Below are 23,014 nucleotides of genomic sequence, written 5' to 3' on the forward strand. Positions count from 1 at the left end.
TCCCTACGTTGGTCCATGATGTGATGATTTTGGCTGCCAGTCGCCAGAACTAAAAGGCAACAGTGTATAATTTATTTCCTCTGTGAAATGAACTACAGGTGTAAAAGCACCCAAATAAATGGAGGCTTTTTCTTAGTTTTTGAAACTGGTATTTTGTTTCTTCAGGATACCTTCTTCTACTCGCTGGTGTACGACCCAACACAGAAGACCCTGCTGGCCGACAAAGGAGAGATCAGAGTGGGACCGCGCTTTCAGGCAGACGTACCTGAGATGCTACAAGAGGGTCAGCACTGCACACAAATTGATTCACACCAATCGTTTCTATCAGTATTCATAGCTCCGATGTGCATAGATTACATTTGGTCATAGCAGGAAAGGTATGGAGTGGTGAGAATATGCAGGTTAAGCTCTAATAATATGGAGTATAGTGGCCTTTTTTCCTTGTTAGAGATCAGGAAATCAGTTGTTAGTTGTTAAAGCACATGATTGACACCCCTGGTTTTAGGGAGTGCCGGTGCTATAACATGAACAATGAATGACATTGTCTCATGATTTGAGTTTAAGCCTCTTTCACACATACAGCTCGAAAGATTCTGTTAGTCTTCTATATCAGGGTCGAGTGTTATTGTTAACTGGAGACAAAAGTCTAACAATTTAAGTGGAGTTTTTTTTTTTTTTTTTTGCTAGTGTAAACAAAAGCTGTGTAAGAGAAGTTTTTTTATTTCTTCTTAGCTGAAAGTCTTAAAATCAGCAGTGTGAGAAATGTGTTCACATGTTATATTAAAAAAATCGGCATATTTCTACTAACCATCAAAGTTTATACTGCAGTACACCAACATTTTACAAACAAAAGCTAACTGTGCACAGACTGGAAACTACAAGGAAAAAAGTTTATGCACATCTCCTACCAAATAAGGGTGGATTATAAATTATAGAAGATATATTTCTTCACCTTGTGTTCAAGCGTTGTGTGTGTGTGTGTGTGTTTCCTGCAGGTGAAGCAGACGACAGGGACCAGTCCAAGCTAGAAGAGAAGCTGTGGGATCCAGAGTGTCCACTCACCAACAAACAGATAGACCAATTCCTAGTGGTGGCACGGTAAACTAACCCTTCTGTGACCCCTGTATTGACGACCTCCAGGCATTTAATTAACCAAAAAGTGTCACATGGTTGCACGTTATGGACCCGAGTCATCTGATCTGCGGTTGCATTTTCCAACAAGATGGAACACTTTATAGTATTAAAACATTATGACCCCTCACTGCTTTGAAGTTACCAGCTCATTCATTATTTTGCTATACCTTGTTGTATGATGACGTAAAATAGGGTTTAAAAGTAATAAATGCACTTAATTGTTGTTTAAGCGATAGCTCATAAATAGGGCTCATTTTTATTTTTAATTCTTATAGTTACCTAAAGGTGTTTGCATTGCAGACGGATGCATTTCCATTAGATATTTCTTTTTATTTATATTAAATTGTCCAATACAAGCACAGAGGAAGAAATGCACAGATGTGCCAGTGAGGCTGAAATAAAAGGAAAACATCTTATTTATTTGTGGTTTGGACAATTTTTATTGTTCTAAAATATTTGTGAATTTATAAATGTGTTTTGGATATAAAGACTTTTCACATAGAACATTCGTAAAACAAAAAATGGTCTTTAAATTCAGGATTAGCTCATTTGCATTTATTCAAAATGTTCTGCTCTTTTTTTGCTCCCGTATTTGGAGCTGTGCGTCTACTTCTTTGGACATAAACAATGAGCTTGACTGACTACAATGAATGAATCTGGTGCCTGAATCTCTCTGATAATTTGTCCCTATATTCAGTATTTTTGGTGTGTACTTTTTCAGGGCGGTCGGGACCTTTGCTCGGGCGCTGGACTGCAGCAGCTCAGTTAGACAGCCAAGTTTACACATGAGTGCAGCTGCAGCCTCACGAGATATCACACTGGTGAGTTGAACTCCGACAAAACACACACTCCCACCTGCTGCACATGACCGTAACTTCAGGCGACGGTTTCTCACCCATTTCTGTGCACGTTGGTCACAGTTCCATGCGATGGACACACTGCATCGCCATAATTACGACCTGTCCAGTGCACTGAGCGTGCTGGTCCCAGCGGGTGGCCCAGTGCTCTGCAGGGATGAGATGGAGGAGTGGAGCGCCTCGGAAGCTGCCATGTTCGAAGAGGCGTTAGAGAAATACGGAAAAGACTTCAACGACATCCGACAAGACTTTGTAAGTGTGCTCAACAACTTGTGCAAAGTCTGCTTTGTTAAAGAATTTTTAATTTCTTCATTTTCAGTAGAGTACAAGGCATATTTTAGTGTTTATAGTTTGCGTTATTGTCAACCATTATTCTGCCCTGAAAATGAACAAGATCCAAAGCAAGTTATAGGTTAGCTTTTCCCCCTGGACTCCTAAGACTGCTAGATTAAAAAGGTTGTTTGTTTGTCTTCATGAGAAGGTGAGACAAGAAGAGCAGGAAACTACACTTCTCAGCATCCAGTTTGTCCTTGGTTAAGAATTTGTAATATCTGTTTCTGTTTAAGTCTTTCTGGCATAAAATGCTCAACTTTAGGAGGCTTGAAAAGTGTCAGTTTTAATGTGTGTAGATTTCATTCTTAATGGAGAACAGCAGGAGTTCATTTCTGTTACGATGCACTCCGGGGGTGACAAGGTTTCATGTTGGGAAGAAGGCATGAAAACATTCTCAAATGACTCCTCCAGCATGATACACTTCACTGCTGTTTTACTGCTATTTATCGATGCATGGAAAACTAATCACCAACTATTTTGATTATGATTAATCATTTTGAGTAATTTCTTAAAGAAAAAAGCTAAAACTCTGTGGTTCCAGTTTGATGAAATGTGAATAGTTTCTGGTTTCTTTGCTGCTCTACGGTAATTTAACAGACTATCTTTGGGTTGGCTGGAACAAAACAAAACATGTAAGCTTGCACTTTGTTCTTTTGGAAACAGCGTTTCCAACATTTTCTGACACAACCTTTAGTTGTAGCCCTAATTTGCAAGCTCATTTATGTCGGCCATAAAATCTCTCTCTCATTGAGCTGCTTGGAATAAACTTCAGAAAATTTAATCACCCAAAAAAGCCACTAATAGAATGTATTTAGATGTATTGTAGTGCAAAATATTACTTCTAAAAACTTGATTAACATACAAATTGACTGTGGAGAAGTTTGATTATGCTGCTGGAGTGATTCTGGGAAGTTTTTATGGACACTTTGACACTTCTGTCCCCAAATGGTGACATTTTGTCACAATGGGAATCCTTTGTAATTGCCATGAATTCAAGGCCTGTTCTGTGAAGGATGAAATGACCAATTTTAATCGTCACCTGTCAGGCCTAAAGACGGCGACTTTTTGATTTCTATTGAACTTTCCTTCCCACCTTGTACCTATGCTCTCTAATAAAGGCAGGATACTGGTGTATGCAGTTGCACCAGGTGCTCATGAATAATTATTAAATGTGTGAGTCTGTGTGTGTGTCTGTGCGAGAGTGGGTTTTCCGTCTGGGGCTCAGAATCAAGCAAAGCCAGTAGAGCTTTCAGCCTCTGTGGTCACGATGCCCCGCGCTCATAAATATACATGAAAGCTTTCGCACCCAGATGGCAAGAACATGAGATATTAATATCATTAATTTGCTCTCTGTCTGTCTCTCTCTCTCCTCTCACCCTCCACACTTGTTCTTTCTTTTCCTTTTGTGAAGCTGCCATGGAAGTCTCTGACCAGTATCATAGAGTACTACTACATGTGGAAGACCACAGACAGATATGTGCAACAGGTGAGACTGATCCAGTATTTTCAAAACAATGCAATCTTAAAAATCACTTTCTCGTGTGATAGGAATAGTCAGATATTCCTCAAAGAACAATCCTTTAGTTTGTACCTTTTTAAGTCTCAGCTTTAAAGGTGCCCTGTTGGGGTTTCATGCAAACAAACAAAAGTTCTGTTTGCATGTTGTATTTCTTATTAAAACACTTTGTGTGCCTCCTTGAAGCCAACCTCATAAAACATGTACAAATAAGTCTAAGTTTTTTTTTTTTTTTTGACTTTTTAAAAACCTGTGAGAAGAGACTAAACATGGACCCCCTCCCCATCTCAATCAAATTGCTTTATTGTGATACAAGTGAGCGAAAACTCCACAGGGTACTTTTTAAGTTGACTAGAATAAAACGCAACAGGTAGAAAATGTTTTTTGTGGCTAATGCTTTTGTGTTTGCAATCTCGAGAAGGCCAATTTAAGTGTTTTTAGGTTTTTTGCTACTTTAATTCAAATTGCTAACTTTTTTTTTTACATTTGGCTTTTTTTGAAACTTTTGGCTCTGTGAACTTGTGAAGGACATTTTTCATTGTTGTTGACATTGCATCGGCTGAACATGTAATCAAGAAAAGTCATACGTTAATCTGTAATAAGAAATATTAGTTGGTTACACCCCTGATGCAACTGTTTGCTCAGAGGATTAAAATACAAACATGTGAGAGACCTCTGCTGCATGTCATTCCTATAATTCCTGTTTGATATGGTTCAGTGCATGAAGACAACTTGTGACAGGTTGCATCAGCATAATTTTAATCCAGTGGAATAAAAGGCTTTCAATACTTTCCCTCAATTGCCCTCAAGCAATAAGAACTGTTTGAAAAACACATATTTTATGTATATCTGTTCTGCTTGTCTTTTCTTGTATTTTATTAACTGCTGCAAAGCTAATTCCACTTGAAAGGATGATGAAGTCAGCTGAATTATGATTGGAGAAATAAAGTGCAAATATTTAACATGAATTTCACCCCATATCCTGTTTCCTAGTAAGGGTTTTCTTTCCAAAACGTTTCCCATGTGATGAAATATGAATCGAGCTCTGTGGAAAACCCCTCAGATGTCAAGAAGAAAGGAAACAACCCCTTTAAAATGCATTGACACATTTAATGATTATCTTTCTAATCCCACTGGCCTATTTTTAGGCTGCCTATCATGTCGACTGAGAGGTGTCAAACCGTCTGAGAGCGTTTTTGTCAAACACAGCTGTATAGCTGTTGATTTCATATTAATGAATTTTATCTGCTGTGTTGTTTTTTTTCTCCGAACAGAAGAGGCTGAAGGCAGCAGAGGCAGAGAGCAAACTGAAGCAGGTTTATATCCCCACATAGTAAGTCCCTCGTTTTCACATTTCAATATTCAGATATAAATGTCAGTAACGTTAATGTACCTCTGGCTGCAGGATGGTAATATTTATGCATAATTAATAGGTTTTGATTTAAAGCACTGCAGAAGGTGGCTGCAGCATTGGTCTGTTTCTTCAATATCCTTATTCTATTTCTCTCTCTCTCTCTCTTGCAGTAATAAGCCCAACCCCAACCAGATCTCAATGACCAATGGCAAAATGGCGACAGTGAATGGAGCAGGCCCCGGGGCTTACCATGCAGCGGGCGGCGGCAGAGCCTGCGAGAGCTGCTATAGTGAGTTTTTGTTTGTCATGTGCATTTGTCAAAGCATGGCAAGTGTGAAAGTAAATCAGGAGAGCAGTGAGAACGTGGGAAATGTAGTAAATGAAAGCAAAAGTAATTCAGTGTTGGTTAGCTAAAGGTTTCTTTTCCACTCGTGTGGTGTTCTGACTCTGAAGCTCTTTGATTTTCACCATCAGTGGTTATTTATCTTGACAGATGTTACTAAACCAGAGATCAATATGTCACTTAGTTTGATCATCTGCTAGGGTTACGATCGGGATTTCATAAGAAACAGAATTCATTGATAGATTAAAAATCTTTCAAATCCAAATGATTCCCAACCCTGTTATATATTCATGTTTCCTTTTATATAGGAGACATCTCGTGCAGACAGTTTCTTCAGATGTATAAATCACTAAAGGCACTAATGTCAAAAGTTGATAGCAGGTTTTTATGGACATTGATAAAATCATTTAGGGAGAGAGAGTAGCAACAGTGGAAGTGAGACTAATGCGCTCAAACATCTTTAGATCAGTTTTCCCCTGTTGTGCTTCTAACCCTCATTAATGCATTTCGTACATTAACAGCCATGCAGTCGGCCCAGTGGTACTCATGGGGGCCTCCGAACATGCAATGCCGTCTGTGCGTTTCCTGCTGGATGTACTGGAAGAAGTACGGCGGCCTGAAGATGCCGAGCAGAGCAGAGGCCCCAGAGGAAAGGACCTCCCCCACTCCAGCAACCAATGTAAGCTCTGTCAGAAGGCCTGAAACATGAAATCAGGGTGTCTGCAGTAAAAGAGTTTTAAATCTTGTATTGATTTTAATATATTTAGTCTATTTATGCAGTTAAAAGAATAATTGTGTTTTCCCCTGCAAAGTTATAAAGATGCTTAAGCATTAAGCAAAATCTGAATCAGCACACTCTGCAGGTCGATAAAGTCTGCATGTATTTAAATTATGTTTCGAGCTTTCACCATCAATTATTCAGTGAGCTCAACACATCAAATACTGTATCTCACACATTAACAAACAACACACAGTCCACTTTTCCGCTGTGGATTCTATTTTTTGAGTGGTAAAACTGACCAGTCGATAACTTTTTCCCCTAAATATCCACAGCTGGTAGTTAAATACAAAAATTGGTCCTTTTATATCACAGGCATGTTTGCTGGTTATGCTGATACACAGGAAATTGTAATGTAAAATTGAACATATTATAGAAAAGAAGATTGGCATGTAATATTCATCACAGCGAATTATTTCTAGAGATCCAATTTTTGCTTCACAGTTTACACTTTACATAGACCTAACCCTCCCCCACCCCTCTTTTCAGGGAAAGATGGACCGTTTTCACATGACAACACCGGAGCCCTGCAATTGGATGATATAAATAGAGTGCAGCCTTTATTGAAGTAATTAATTACACCTGTACTTTTACTCCACAGGTGGTCTATTGTAGGGAGCGTCTGTACCATTAGCGTCTTCTCCGCAGTGTGTTCTCTACTACCAGTTCATCCAGTTCAACCTAATACAGCCATGAATTCTACCTGCATGAAGGTCGTAATGTTCAGTTTTTGTTGAAAATGTTTCAGGGAGATGTTGATTCAATTTTACAGTCATTTGGAGTCTGTAATTACCTTCATTTACATAAATGGTGTGGAAAAAAGAATTTAAATAATTTCTCAGTATAAAGCAGCACCACAAACTGCTGTCTCAAAAATTACCATAAAGTTGAGTCAGTACATCTATAAAAACTGTTTGAACAGAAACTGAACTGTATAACCTTCATGAAGGTTGGGGTTTTATGATTTTTGTATGGGGTGATGATGGTATTTGGTTTATATAAGCAGCTGTAAACCTCTGTACTTAAATAAGAATTATATTATATTTATATAAGTATATATGTTTTTTAAATGGAATTAAAGGGGGACATATGCTTTTTGTGATTTCTGTTTTTATACGGTTAAAATATCAGGTATCTGTGTTTAAACATGGTCAATATCCAAAACTTGGGGTGAACATACAGTATGTAAAATGCTCCCTGCAAGTTGAAATCCAGGGCTTTAGCTTGCTCCATTTCGTCCCTGTGATGATGGCAGGCTGTTCGTGCATGTCCACAAACGGCCATCTGTGCTGCAGTCTTTGTTGCTAAGGTCTTTGGCTGTGGTGTTTGCGTTGTCCATTCGCTTAATTCAGATAGGATTCAGGCTCGAAACATGCACAGATGTATTTGAAAAGTTTCCAATTCTTGTAAAGAACGAGAAAACCAAAAAAAATATCCTACTATTGTTTGTTTACGTAACCTCCAGAGCCACCGAAAGTCAGCCAAGATGCAGCTTCTAGAAACTCATCAGTAGGGGCGGGGCTTAAAGAGACAGGAGCTAAAACAGCCTTTTTCAGACAGAGGCTGAACAGAGGGGCTGCATAAAGGGCCAGAATAAGATAAATAAGGAGTTTTGAACTTTAAATCCTGCAAATATGTTCCAGTTGAGCCCCAGAATATAAATATAGACCTGGAAATGTGCATCATATGTGTCCTTTAACATTTAAAAACAACAGCTTCTGCCGCCTTTGATCTTAACTGCACTGTCAACTGTTACACGGAGGCTAGTTGAACAGAAAATAGCGCACAAGTGAAGTAAGACTTGATCAGTTTTTAAAAAAAGAATCAAAACGTTTTTTTGTCATCAACGATACAATTATATTCAGTGGCCTTTTTTTCTTTGCCTGTCCTTTCGTCCCAGGAGCCTCGCTCACGGAGTCACGGTCCTCGCCAGTCCAACCACATGGTTCCGATGCGAAACAGCGGCAGCCCTAAGTCCTCCATGAAGACCAAGCAGGCTTTCCTGCTGCAGGCCACCCGCCTCACCAAGCTGGCCCGGCACATGTGCCGTGACATCATCAGGCTGCGCCGTGCTGCGCGCCGACCCTTTGTCCCCATTAACTGTGGGGCCATAAAGGCAGAGTGTAAGAGCTCTTTCAATTCCTCCTAACTTCTGCCACATGGACACACCTGCAGACAAGACACAACATACGCAGACACACAAACACACAATCATCCACACATACATACACACACTCGCCACCCCTCCTCACCCTGATTGCCCCCCATCAATCCCCCATCTCTGCCCGTCTCTCCCCTCTCCCCCCCGCCCATCTGTCTCTCTTTCTGTTTTTATTATTATTGTTATTATTATTTTGGTTTTTTGTATTCTCCCACCCCCTGTTTCCAATAAAGACTGCCTGTCCTCATAACTATGAGTTTTGATCATCTTTTCATTCGTGCTTTCATTTAAAAAAGATTATTTTATCTGTTACGGTTCTTAGTTACTGTGAACTGAAAGCCATTGTTGAAATTATATACAAAGATTTATTGGTTAAACAGGGCTTGTTGTACATGAGCACGCCTGCACACGCTTTGGAAATACAGACACAATTACTGATATTGCTCCTGTAATTAACAAATAAGTTGTAATAGGATCCAAAAAGAGCTCGTATTCTAATCTGAGCTGTATATTTGCTGCAATTAGATGTAGAGAAAATGTATTTTACTAAGAGAAGCTCTATTTTGCACGGCGCTCGTGGCGAAGGCGAGCCCACTTTGTGATGTCTTGGCTGAACGAGTTGTCTCAGACATGAATGTTTCATTCAGGGTGATTGTTTATTGTAAATATTAAATCTCGGCTTCTATGTGTTCGCCCTCGCCATTTAAAAAAAAAAAACAGTTTTGCTTAGTTTTGCGTACATGCTGTACATCAAGTGTTTTTTGTGTGCGTGTATTAGGCAATTCATTGTCCAATTGTGTTTGGATTTATAATGAGCTTTAGACAGATTTGGACTGATGAAACTTGAAAGAAGGGAGGTTAAAGCTGAAGTAAAAACTAGATTAATTAGCTGCTCTTTGACTGCTTTGCTGCTGGCTGCACTCCCTCCCCTGTAGATCAGGCTCACCCATAAGGAGACCTCTACAGGGCCATGATCATAGCACACCATCCACTCAGCTATTTCCTGTCTTCAAATCATGCAATATTCATATAAATCCATCCTGTTGCCTCTTCTGTCTTGCAAATCCTGCGGCCAGGATTTGCCACTCAGTCATTCACCCCTCCACTTCCTCCTCCTCCTACTCCACTTTACCTCCTCCTCCTCCTCCTCCGTTTTCTAACGACAAGTTGCAATATTTCCATCTCATCTTCTACCTCTTGATGCGCTTTTCTTTCATCACTGTGTGAATGTGAGAGTAGACCTCCAAATAAAGTCACACCTGAAAGCATCTCTTCCGAGTCCTTGTGCTTCATGTGTCCGTGTTATCTGTCCATCAACTCCACCACACACTCTCTGGTCGGCTGCCGAGCCCAGAGGAACCGCAAAGGCACGCCTCCCCTCCAGCATGGACTCCACCTTCAGTGCCTGCTGTCATATCGCCCTCATGTTGTGATGTATGTGCATTTCCAATATGTTTTTCTCTTCTTTTTTTTTGGGGACGTGTGCATGTAAGCATGTACTTACATCTATCTGTATGTGCATGTGTGAGAGATTGTTCCTCTGTGGTCATGCCATCCCTGGAAGTAAGTTACCATTTTAACATCTTGAATTGATTTGCTCACCTGCATCCTGTTTTAAAACCATGCATTTACTTAAAACACAAAAAGAAATCATTGTCATTGATCCAATCATGAACACCATAAAATACCTTTTGATCAACAGCATATTTCACACAGAATTACATCAGTCTACTCACATGAAACTGGTTTTTAATTGCATGATTTTACAGAAATGTTAAAGACAGTATTTAATATTTTTGTTCACTCAGTTAAGAAAGGAGGTGGAAGTTGGAGAGCTACTGCAGTTCTCAGTTCAAATACATATTTATGTGTGCGTTTGTTTGGTTTAGACATGTTAAGGGTGTCGGAAGGGCAGGGGACTCGCCTACCCAAAACCAGAGCCGCCCAAAGGAGCACTCTGACCAGTGTTCTGCAGTTTCTAGGTAAATCAACACACACAGTTAAATCATTTGATCCTAATCAGTTTCATTTGACTCCAATGTCCTGAATCTGAAAAATCAAAGAGTAAAAAAAGAAAAATATGAGGTGGCCTGTAGGAGCCAGTTGATGCAGCCCCTGTGTGGTGTCTCTTCCAGAGTCCCGTCCGGCATCCCACGCCCCTCGCTCCCACCGCACCCCGGGCCTGCAGACGCCTCCCCCTCGACGCCTCCTCTCCTCTCTTCCACACGGACCCCACGGCATGCTGGGAAAACGCAGCTACCATCACCACAGCAGGGCTGCTGAGCCGGACAGACGCTCAGGTACAAACACACCAACACACGTTTCTTAAAAGCAGAGCTTTAAACTAATTTAACACAACAAATTATGAGTTGTTTCTCAATGAGACTGTTATTGCTTAATTTAATCCTGCCCAGAAGCACAAAGTCCCACTTGTATTACATCTGTTAAACCCCCCTCTCCCCCCAAAATATTGGAAAATGCATCCCCTCTTGCTTTTATCTAAGTTACTAATGATGTGAATGAACCTTGGGGACCAAACAGTGTTTATATCCAATGTTCTTGTCTTCCTTTTGCTTGATAAAAAAAATCAAATTAGATACACCAGGAGTTGATAACCTTTTCTGCCATTTCTTATCTAAACTAGCTCGTTGGAGAGAATGACAACTAATTCTAATGAAAACGAATCAGCAGATGGGGGTCATTTGGATAATTTGGATGATTCAACTTCAGTCTGACACTTTGTTTTTTATTGGTAACTTCACTATTTTTACTGAAATTGAAACACAGTCATTTGTTGCACCACTTGTTACTAGGAAAAGTAATAAACTAATCAATACTATTTACAATTGACAGATCCCCTCACGCATACTTTGCATCTCTCTCTCATTGCTCTGGCTTTGTTTTGCAGAGAACCCAGGTACAACAGGTGGACCTCTCCTGGTAAGTATCTTATTTGTTTCATTAAAACAATTCCTACACACTCACATCACTGCTGATTGAAATGAAGTAATATTTAATCATCTTTTTTTGCAGCATAACGGCCGAAGCAGCAGCAGCGGAAGCACCCGGGGAGGAGTGATGATCCGCAAGAGACGCCCCAACTGGATCGATGCCCCTGATGACAGCTTCTTCCTCGTCACCCGGGAGACCAGGTAAGCAAAGGTGACCCTTTTCCGACCTCCGATGGCCTTACTGTGTGTGTGTGTGTGAGTGAGCGTGTGTGTGAGAAAATAAATCAAGATTTAAGATCAAGAGCTGATGAGAAGTATTGAGCTGTGACAAAAAAGGACACATAGTTATTTTTGTCCTGTTGTGACTTCAGACAGCAGTGTAGTACAAACAAGCACAGACGGATACCACATATTTCCCAAGTGATTAAACTCACATAAATACTGACTGCACAGAAACACTGTAAAGGCCCAGATTTAAACAAACTGAATCAAGATATGTTTGTGAAAGAGCTAAATAGGAAGCAAAACTGCAGTCTAGAAGAAACTGATGAAAATATGACATCAGGGCAGTAATTACCATGTTCTCTGTATTTTTTGGTGGGAATTTGTTGGATTTTTTAAAATAACCATGAATTCTCCACTTAAAACTTGATTTTCAATATTTAGAGATTTAGTATATTTAAATTTGACTATGTTTAGACTAATCAAAAGGACTCTGGTGGATTCAGTATTTCTTCACCAGAGTTTAATTTTTGTCTGTGTGAAGTTGGCTTTGAAACAGCGTTTAGACCTTCATGCTTGGAAATGACATAACAAAGGATTATTGAACTGTGTAATTTGTTTCCAAAAGGTCTTTTTCACTTCAACATCTTGACTTGTCACAGTAGTAAAAGCACAGGTGTAAGTAATTACAGTAATGATGGCTCCTTTCTATACAAGTGTCAAGACAGCATGACAGCGAGTCTGAATACCAGCACCCTGAATCTGAAGCTGCTTAAGTGAATTTAGCCATCTTTATTTATATTATTTGTGCTTTTCCTGCTGTCACATGTCAGCATGTCATCCATAAAAAACATCAATTGGGAAAAGACACAGCTCTGAGACTGTTAGGCGTTCTGGGTTTATAAGCCTTTGCTAATTTACAGAGGGAAAAAAATCCAAATAAACATTTTTAGAATTTTAGAGAGGATGTGCTGGGGGACCTGACCTCCATTCATGACCTGAGTATTTAAAAACGGGCTCTCTGAATGTAGACTCATTGAGCTGTTTTGTTTAAGGCTTAAATTCTGCCATTAAAATATGAGTTAATTATTAATATTAATACTCAATTGTCCAAAATAATGGTTTTCTGTATAGTTTACATGTTATTTTTAGCCATGCCGGCCATGTGGTTTTATAGTGACCGCAAAATCCATGTTGACAAATATTGTCCATGACAAAATACCTTTGTTCATACTCGAAATACCTACAAACGTAGTGACATTCCCTTCAGTCTCACCTCTTCTTTGTGTTTAAGTGCTAAAAACTAAGATGTTGAACAATCATTTTTACACAGAAGGAGGACTGTGGAGTTTGTCCCCCATCACTTCCATAGAAAGTCCATCATTAAGGGATCTTCTAATGTTCAGTATGAATAAGAGAAATTATTACAGCAAGAAAAATCCAATGTTCATTTGTGCACCTGAATTTTGTTTTAGGACAATCAGTGTGTGATTTGCTTTTTCAACCTCATTTTCTGATATATTGTGGAGTTCATTCAGAAATGTATATGTAATATGTAAAATGTATATGTAAAATGTATATGTGCTCATCCATAAAGAGCTCTTTACAATATATGATGTGATGCCTCAGCAGTAGCCTAATATTCTGCTTATAGCTGATAGGAATATGTTGGTGCTGCTTCTTTGCCTTTTAAACAAATGACTTGCAGGTAAAACACATCAATTTTCCAAAAGAAAATGTTTAAAAGAAATGCTGATCTCAATATCACAAGAAACCAAACAGCATATTACTCACATTCATGATGTGTTTCTCTTTATACTACACTGTATACACTCTGTATTAGACATGATTGAATATACAGTTAAATACACACACAGAAAATGTGTTGCTTTTTCTTTTTCTCCACACACACGTACAGGCGCACACACTCTCACACACACACACACACACACACACACACACACACACACACACACACACACGTGCATGTGGATAATGAGTCAAAGCTTGCATGTCCGTATGTGAGAGAGAAAGATGTTCTTCCATTAAGCCCGTGTCTAAATGAGCCATGGCGCCCGGCCCTCACAGCCGCCTTCGGACCGCCGGGGCTAAAATTAGAGCAGCTAACTGGTGCAGATGGACCAGCGAGGAGCCAGGCACCACTGGGACCCTGAGTGGAAATATCATTATCACATTAACAGATCACTCACTCACCACCAAGATCAACATGACTGTCTGTGTGTGTGTGTGTGTGTGTGTGTGTGTGTGTGTGTGTGTGTGTGTGTGTGTGTGTGTGTGTGTGTGTGTGTGTGTGTGTGTGTGTGTGTGTGTGTGTGTGTGTGTGTGTGTGTGTGTGTGTGTGTGAGAGAGAGATAGCATCGTTATGAATACTGTACCCTTTGTTACATTATGCCATCATTTGCTCTCCATTGTACACAATTAATGCTTTTCTGAAATAGAAGATGTTAATAGATCTGCTCTGAAAGGCTGCTGCTAATGAGAGATGATCAGAAGTTTCATTTTCTTCCCCTTCTCCGTCTCTTTATCCCTCTCTTTTTCTCTCTCAGCGTGATGAAGAATGCAGTGTGTCAAAGAGCAGAGAGACGTGGGAGTGGGAGATCTCTCCCACTTATTCAAGGAGGCAAGAGAGACAAAAAGACAGAAACTGAAAAAGACAGCAAAGTAACACTTTTCTTAATACAGGTTAAAAAGTGCTTCACAGACAATTCAAACTGGGAAAAAAATAAGAAAGTAATAACCTATGAGTAATTTTGACCTGATGACGGAGCTTGATAAAATGCCAGAGGATCAACAGTTGATCACAATACTGCTGCTGTGCAGTGACACATTATATTATGAGATATTTAACTGGATAACTTTAAGCTTTGAGCTGCTGGTGAAGCAAGATGGAAAGTCAGAGCCTCACCAAAGTCAGTGGGATTCATCTTTTAGGCACCATGAATGTCTGTGCGAAATGTCAGGGCAATCCATCCAAAAGTCGTTGAGATATTTCAGAGGAATGACTGACATTGCTGTCCTAAGACCCACACGGCTAGCATGGCTTAAAAATAGATCTCAGAACTATATTGTATTGCAAAAAATACTGAAAAACCAAGTTCTACCTAATCCTTATCTAATGTAAGATGCAGAGAAGCTGAATTTGGACAGAGAAAGAACAGGACAAAGCATCAGAAGTTGGAAAAACGTGAGGAGAGATAAAAAAAGGACAGCTTGATATGTTTGAGCGTGGATTTACATGTTTGTTTTCCTCCTCCCCATGGACAGCTGAACAGACAAACAGCAGAGCTTTAGATAATGTGCCACCAGAGTTAAATCTGTTCGGTTCCTCTCTTCTTTTATATTTGCTCGTGGATCGCCGTGGGGCAGTGGTAGCCTATCAGTTAGAGAAACAAGCTTGTGACAGTTAGGTTGTCGGTTTAATCCTCCCCACTGAAAAAGCAGCACTTCCCCCTCCCTCATTACCATCACTGAGATGACTTTGAGCAAAGCCCTGAACCCCAATTGTTCCAGTCGAGCTGCTCTGTGGCCGGTAGATCAGACTGTGGTTGTACTGGGAAGCCTCCGGGTGTGAATGTTTGTAACTGTGAATGTGATCAGGAGGGGAAGTTTCCTCTCTGAACTTCCCTGAATGAATAAAGGATGAAAAACTCTTAAGTGAAAATATCAAGCTGAGTTATAATCAGTCTCATTGTACACTGTATTCAAAAAGATGCGTAGATAGATGCACAAGTGTTGCATGCACATTCAGATAAGGGGGACAAACTGTGCAAAGTCTTCTTGAATGCTCTATCACTTATGTTATCATCAGCAGGGATCTGGAGGGAACTGATGTGTTTTCGAGTTCAGAATACAAGAAAAAACAACCTTAGTGCTGCTGAAAGTGCTGTGAAAGAGGAAGAAAATCACAGCACAGAAAGTGTGCTTTGCTGTGCATCAAACCTGAAAGTATTTGTCTTGACACCCTAAAGGGAACCATGAATAATCACCATATATACTGTGGTTATGTATGTCTCATTTGTCTCCGAATGAATCCCATTAGTACTGAGTCCAACACGTTAGTGTGCCCAATGGTCTTGGGTTTTGGTGTTGCTGGTTGCTGCGGGCCTTTATAAGAGCCTTCCTGTTGCAGCACAAAGCCCACTGCAGTCTGGAAATTACCACCAAGCTCCTTCATAAACCACAAAAATCCTGCAGAGATGTCCCCCTCTCTTTTTCTCTCTCTCACCTCATAACGGAGATGTGTGTTAGTAATTTGAGTCCCGGCGCTCAATAAATGTTGCACTCTGCTTTAGTGAATCCTCCCGAAATGAGAAAAAGCGGTTGTTTCCAATCACTTTTGCAGCGGCATGGAACCTCAATTCGTTGCCCTCGAGCTTTATTTTTCTCCTTACAGTAAATCATCTGAATCACTGTAAAGTTCACAGTCTTCTCTCTTTGTTAGTTTGTTTATCTTATAGACAGAGCACATTGATAAAAACAGAATTAGATGTCAATTTATGACATTTTACAACCAAGTAATTAGTCCAGTAAAATCTTTGCTGTCAAATGACTGGTAAACCATTAATGTACATGAAACATGAACGTTTATAAAACACAACTCAAAGCCAGTTATCACCAGTGTTTCTGTGTGTTGGCACCTCATTCAGCTGCAGGCTGTTTCTGCCACATTGAAGTATGTAAGTGATGAGCTCATAGGTGGCTACAGTTATGCAATGTAACAAAAATGCTAAAAAAAAAAAAAAAAAAAAAGAGTTTTTGGCTACTGAGCAATTTTGAGCATTATTATTCAACTTTAAAAATATCTGCCATAGCAAATTTTCCAAATCACAGCCAAGCTGTTACAATCCACCTTACAACTGTTAAAAACAGCTACTGGCAATGGTCTTGTATTCGTTATTTTTTTCTAAAGATCAGAGGAAGAGGAAGATATTTCTGCTACACCACTTAATTCAATAGACCATCATTCAGTGCCTTCACAGCATATGTTGTGCTTTGAGTTGCAGTTGTAAATCATTTATATCTCGACTTGAAAGAACACCCTCTGTTCCTCAAGCTTCTGTAACTCAGTGGGTTTTTTTTCTCATGTAGAGTTGTTTTTATCTATTCTTGTGAAAAGCCGAGACGTGTTTCTGTCTGTATAAGATAAATAAATGTCTGCGTAGTACAATGTATGTATGCATCTCGTTGTTTTAACCGAGACAAAATGACAATTACTGCCAAGAGCTACAGTTTCAACGAGGCTGTGATTGCAGGCCAGTGGTTATGAAATATGAATTTATAAATCTTGTTTAAAGCAGCACCAATCAATATTTTCATATTAACAATGGAACACATTATTATGTGAAAACTGAAAATGTGATTTATCACCTGGCTCTGCAGTTCCCTGTAGCTCTTTGATCGATTTCAATTGTTTTGGAAATCGAATGGGACAATCATATTGATACAATTGGTTGGCAGATAATTGCAGAAGAAAAAAAAGATAAAGACATTAAAAAGAATGCAAGAGAACAAATGGAGAAAAGAAATGGGATGTTTTGGTTTAGCGTAACCGCTCTCATTAATCTTGTCCAGCCTCTACGGGCAGCTGTTCTCAGCACAAAACAACTGAAGGACAAAGTTAGTGACCTCAACACAATGCAGCATATAGCAGCTAAAGAGCCCGATATTTCCCATAGGAGATGGTGGAGACCGAAAATAGACCTAACTAACCATCTCCAGGTGGCCAGAAACACAAGTGAATGCTTATGTTGCTCTGAGTCTGCTGTACAGGTTGCTAGCACACACTGCCACACACTGCCACAGCAACTTCAACATGACAATGTTGTGTTAACAGCTTTTTCTGCTGCCCCCAAGTGGTCAAAAACAATTTAATGCTGCTTTAAAATGACAGTGTGTTCACATGTTACCACCCAGCACAGCAGTAGATAAGCATTTATCTAAGAATAAGGTCTGAAGATCTCAGAAACATGTTTGAGCTGTAAAAACCCATTAAGTTAAAGGAAATTTAAGAACAGACGCTGTCTAAGAGGAGGATTGGGATTCTGGGAAATGTAGGAAATGACAAAATACCAAAAAGTACATTCAGAAAACATTAGATCACAAAACCTCTTTTGGATACACTACCAGCTGAATTATTTATTTCAAGTGACACAAAACAATCTCACCACAAAGTCTATTTAGTAGCCTTTCTTGAGCTTTTCAATAAATCACACAATCTTCTTCATATGGTCATAGAATTGAATTTTGCATTGCTTTCCCATGTTGGCTTAAAAGTTGAGATTGAAAGTTGATATTGACCTTTTAAACAGATTAACTACCAAGTGGGCACATTGGTGAGACTGTTTTGTGTACTACTTTTAATATCACTAATCACTAATATTTAAATTTTTAGGTTTTCATGGGTAAATCTTATTCACTCATAGTCGTGTCTTATCTTCAAACTTCCAGGAGGGCCAGACGGCTGCTGTCCCGGTCCCAGCTGAGGCACGCTTGCCGGCAGCCCTGCGAGCAGATCACCCTGCGCAGGGTCTCCCAGGGCCCACCGCAGGGGCTCGTCCTGGCCCCACCTCACCCTCACCCCAGCCTGAGGATGCGAGGCCCCATCGTCATCCACGACTGATCCAACACGGACCCTCCGACCTACACACACTAACAAATTCTCCCCCTATTGTCCTCTCATGAAATCGAACCCTCCTTTGCTTTTAATCCTTAAAATACCCTCGTAATCCTTGACAACTTTTACCCAGAAGGATGTGATGAGCCGTGATGCAATAGAAACACCTGACCTGACTGCAAGTGCTGCCTGTCTTTAATCCCGTGGGAATGTATATGTATATGTACATACATGGGTGCATGTGAGTGTGTAAAGATGTGGAGTGTATGTGTGTGTGTGTGTGCGTGTGATCATGCCAACAACAAGAGAGAATGAGGGGATGTTGTTCTTACTTTCTATGGATGGCCATAATGACGGAAATTTGTGTGACCTTTGTGTTGATTGTGAATCGTGAAGTTTTATCAGTTTGTATAAAGTTATTTTGGGAAGGGGGAGGGGCATGGGGCTGGACTGGGATAGAAGGGGGGGGGGGGTAAGTTTGCATTTGTGGGGTCTAACCTTCATTTAAAGGATATGGCTGACGATTTTCTATATTTTTCTTTTTGTCAACAAGTAAATTGTGCAGAGTGAAACCAACAATGAACTCATCCTTATGAGTATTGTGTGTGTTTTCAAAGTCTGATATATCATACAGAGTTAGTTTTCTGTATTCTCATTTCAAAACTTTCTTTAAACGATATCCTTATATCCTTAAAGACATAGTATGTAACTTTTCCACATTAAAATGTCTAAAAATGACCAGACCTAGGTTATATATTTTGCTGAGTTACTTACATTATCCTAAATGTACACAACTGTAGTTAACTCCTACCCCAAAATGTGTCTGCATACAGTCTTATACCTTTGACTCTTTAAGAAAGAACCAGATATTTTCTAATGCATGTTGTTAATCTTTTGTACCACTTATTTAATTGGAAGAGTTTCATGCATAATTGTGCTCACACTGTGTATAAATACCTCAAACTGTGAGTAAAGTAACATCTGTAAGGTAACATCTGTGGGGGAGAAATGAATGGCATTTTTACTTCTGGAACCAGGGGTGCCTGCAATAGCTCTTCTGACTCAGAGAATCTATTCCTCTGTGTTGCACACCTCTGTTGTCCAAAAACCAATATAAACATGTCAATGAGCCACACATTTAAATGCTGTTATTAATCTTTGGAGCTGTTACTAAACATACTACTGTGACCATATTTTTTGTGGCAAAGGTACTTGTCACCAAATGCAACAGTGTGGCTCACTCATGTTTTTAATAGTTTTTGGACAACATTGGAGATCTATGGCACAGAGGAATAAGATATATTATGCTTTGAATACACTAAGTAATATCACTTAATTGTTGGTTTGGCTCTGAAATTTGTCAATGATTAGAAAAATATTTAAAAAATTGTCAGCCATATCCTTCAACATTGGAGAAGAGGCAAAATGTCCATTGCTGACATTTAAAAAAAAGAAAAGAAAATGCACTATATGAATATGAACCGGCAGCCTTTTAAGAAATGGCTGCTTCAATTTGTGTTTCACCTGCAGTTTTCCATCCTTAAGTCTAAATCAGTGAGGTGGAGCCGGTGTTGACATTGAAGATATTATTTAACAAACCTTCTGTATCGCTACCTAACAAGCTGTCACTTATTCATGAAGAATCTGCAGGTCTCCAAATATAACAAGGCAAAGAGATAGCAGCATAGAGCTAAGCCTCCCTTAAGAACAAGTGTATAATACATTGTATATCTCATTACGGCACTGTAAATTCTACTCATCCTATTTCTATGGCCGACTGTACCTACCTAGCCCTAACATGGGTACTAAATCACTTCCTTTGCAGCAGAAAAAGGGCATGGATCTGTAATATTTTCCTCAAGGCTGTGATACACCGGCAACATTTTGAGGCAAGGAAAAAGAAGAAAAAATTACGAGCATCTTTTGCCAGCAGCTGTTTGCTATTTGCTAACGACATAAATTTTCTTCACTGCATTTGTTCTTCAAAGCCAACAATCAAGTTTATCCTGTTTTTCCAAACCTCTCCCCCTGCTGCATGACAGTATTGCCAGAGGGTGTTGCCTCAAAAAGCTGCCGGTTAATCCATTCAGGCCTTCAGGTGTGTTTATTCTGAGTTTCAAATCTGGCATCGCCGCCGCATGTCTTTGAGGTGAGAGCCTCAGCTGATGACCACTGGGTCACATGATTTCTTCTCTTTCATTCAGAATGTTTATGTTAGTGTTTCCTGTATGTCATGTGTTGACTTATGAATATGCTGAGAATAATAAAAAAACCCATCAACAACAACACAATGCTGAATTTTTGGTGTCCAGTCTCAGTGAGTCATTTTTGTGGTGTTATATTCTGACAGACTGCCCTGTCTCCCATCCACCTACACCATCCCTCTGCCTCTCTGTCTTGCTTTGTGTTGCTCTTGAGGGGGTGTGTGATAGATGAGGCCTGATACACGCTGTGGCCTGTGCGAGGATGTTGTGAAAAAAATACCCTCAAAAAATGGCGATTTGACACAGTGATGAGAAATGAGGAGTCCTCTCAGAATATAAACCATGTTCTTGGAAGCTTATAGCCTGCCTCAAGGTACTTTACTCTCTCTGTATGTGTGTGTTTGTGTTTAAAGGCTTTTCATTTGCAGCTTCTCTCTCTTGTCACTGCATGCAGCTTTAAAAACGTGACCACAGTCAACTGCTGTTTTTAAAAAATATTTTTTTATTGGTTTGTTTGTTTCCGCCATCTCTTCTACACAGTTCATGTGGTTTTCACTGAAGGGGGAAATCAGAAACAGAAGGGGGAGAGTGTGAATGACAATATTTAGATTGAACCTGACATGTTGTAATTGGATTTGTCTTTCAGCTATAGGCACGTGGGACTGCAGGGGATTAGAAAAGCCTCAGCAGATTAATTTTAACACGTCATCTGTTCTCTAGTAATGTATTTTAACAGCTGTACATTTGACTTAAATTTGGAGGCTTTTTTAGGGCAGTATGCACGCTAGTGTGGCCAAAAGTGTGTGTTATTGTGGACACTTACATGCGACTAACAGCCTCAATTCTTTTATGAAGGCTTCCCACAAGATGTTGGAAGCTGCTGCTGGGATTTGCTGCCATTCAGAACGCTACTGTCTAAAATATTACTTTGTCTCCTGAAAAACAACCTCAGATCAAAAGTGCACAAAATGTAAGTGGTCAGAGGTGTGCCCACATACTTTTAGTCATAATAATGTGTATCCATTAGCTTTCACAGTAGGGATAGTAAGAGCAACACTTGAATGCTGCTGCCTTCATGTACTGCCAGAAATATTAAAACTATCATATGAGCAAAAACAAACATGCTTTTAATGAGTTTATGATAATGACAGAGCATGGTGGACAAACAAGTCCTCCAAATTAAACGCAAAGGTAACTATATGTTGTGTTTGGGCGACTGGCTTTACAACCTTTTGCGTAGGTGTTTTAGGAGGACATGCTCTGGACATTTAGTAAACTGTATAAATTGAGATTTTACAGATTGCTGCTGTGGCATAAACTCAAACTTGTCATACATTTTAATTTATATAGTTGTATTATGCATGTAAACACACGTGTCTGGTCACAATCACAATCTGGGCCTGCAAAAGGGAAAAAAGGTTTTAGTTCACCATTTTATACTTTTTAGTTGTTTTCTCAAACTAAATTATTGTTTCTGATATGATTACTGGTGAGAAACCTTCAATCCACTTTCCAAAAATTTGTGTATAACTTAAAAGATTATTATCATTATGCTTTCACGCAGTCTGTGACTTACATTTTTATATTTGTCTTGATTTTATATTTCCTATATCAACTGATTTTGCTGTTTACTCTGTTCTTTGCAAAACCTTTCAAAGCTGTTTTTTCTTTTCTTTTTTTGTGAGGTATCTTCATAAACTCAACATGATCCTAAAAAGAGACACAAAGACACACTTTTATGTTGCACAAGTCGTATTTCTCCTGTGTCTCCTGTTGATCTTGTAATTCGGAGCTTTATGAGAGGTACGTGAACGCAGCGTGTAAATCGGCTGTATATAAACTGCTGCAGGCTGAACTCTGTGTGACCACCGGCACGTTCCCATCCGGTTCACATTACCTCCAACGCTGCACCGATTTAAAAACCAGGCAGGAATAAAAACAGAAGACACAACCTTAACACAGATTTATTTTTTAAAGACAGGCATTCCCACGTCTGCTCTTAAATCGTTTTCCCAGTGGCTTCCTGCCGAAGCTCCAGTGGCGCAATCGGTTAGCGCGCGGTACTTATATGACAGTATTCAGCAGAGCAATGCCGAGGTTGTGAGTTCGAGCCTCACCTGGAGCAGTGTTTTTAGACCAACCCTCACCCGGTGTCAGCAGGTAAACCCTCAGAGCTCAATGAGATGACACCTGCAGCGTCACACAGTAATCCCCCCCCCCCCCCCTTACAGTAGTGTTATGTTCAGGTATATGCAGGCCTATTGACAACAGTGATAAACATATCATCAGGTGTGTTTAATCCAACGTGTTTCAACACTGCTGCTGTTGTACTGATACCGATAAATACTAATTGATCACTGATTAGTGATCAGTAAGCACTGTGACGTGCATTAACAGTACAAAACCGAACTAGTATGTTGGTGATAATAATAATAATTTTATTTGGTATAGCATATTTTATCAGAAGTAAAATTCACAGTGCTTCGCAAAAATACAAAAGGACGATAAAAACATGGAAACAGTAAAG

General features: G+C 39.7%; 1 protein-coding gene and 1 non-coding gene across 4 annotated transcripts in view; both read left to right on the plus strand.

Annotated features, from left to right (window-relative positions):
- Positions 1 to 18,358, plus strand: part of mta3 (metastasis associated 1 family, member 3) — a 33,313-nt gene extending 14,955 nt beyond the window's left edge. Inside the window, exons 6-19 of one of the 3 annotated variants that reach the window (XM_062442134.1) lie at positions 166 to 283; positions 996 to 1,098; positions 1,856 to 1,955; positions 2,055 to 2,243; positions 3,736 to 3,810; positions 5,115 to 5,173; positions 5,365 to 5,483; positions 6,059 to 6,216; positions 8,216 to 8,438; positions 10,366 to 10,458; positions 10,612 to 10,776; positions 11,385 to 11,416; positions 11,510 to 11,628; positions 18,118 to 18,358. In XM_062442134.1, coding sequence (XP_062298118.1) covers positions 166 to 283; positions 996 to 1,098; positions 1,856 to 1,955; positions 2,055 to 2,243; positions 3,736 to 3,810; positions 5,115 to 5,173; positions 5,365 to 5,483; positions 6,059 to 6,216; positions 8,216 to 8,438; positions 10,366 to 10,458; positions 10,612 to 10,776; positions 11,385 to 11,416; positions 11,510 to 11,628; positions 18,118 to 18,289 — 1,725 coding nt within the window. In that variant the 3' untranslated portion in view covers positions 18,290 to 18,358. Of the gene's footprint in view, positions 1 to 165; positions 284 to 995; positions 1,099 to 1,855; positions 1,956 to 2,054; positions 2,244 to 3,735; positions 3,811 to 5,114; positions 5,174 to 5,364; positions 5,484 to 6,058; positions 6,217 to 6,916; positions 8,727 to 10,365; positions 10,459 to 10,611; positions 10,777 to 11,384; positions 11,417 to 11,509; positions 11,629 to 18,117 lie in introns of those variants that run through there. The other 2 variants (XM_062442132.1, XM_062442133.1) reach the window with 2 other exon arrangements.
- Positions 18,359 to 22,518: 4,160 nt separating this feature from the next.
- Positions 22,519 to 22,612, plus strand: trnai-uau (transfer RNA isoleucine (anticodon UAU)). The gene is made up of 2 exons: positions 22,519 to 22,556; positions 22,577 to 22,612. It is a non-coding gene; the product is annotated as a tRNA-Ile (tRNA).
- Positions 22,613 to 23,014: the final 402 nt, after the last annotated feature.

This window comes from Scomber scombrus, chromosome 21 (assembly GCF_963691925.1).
Source record: "Scomber scombrus chromosome 21, fScoSco1.1, whole genome shotgun sequence".
Classification (NCBI taxonomy): domain Eukaryota; kingdom Metazoa; phylum Chordata; class Actinopteri; order Scombriformes; family Scombridae; genus Scomber; species Scomber scombrus.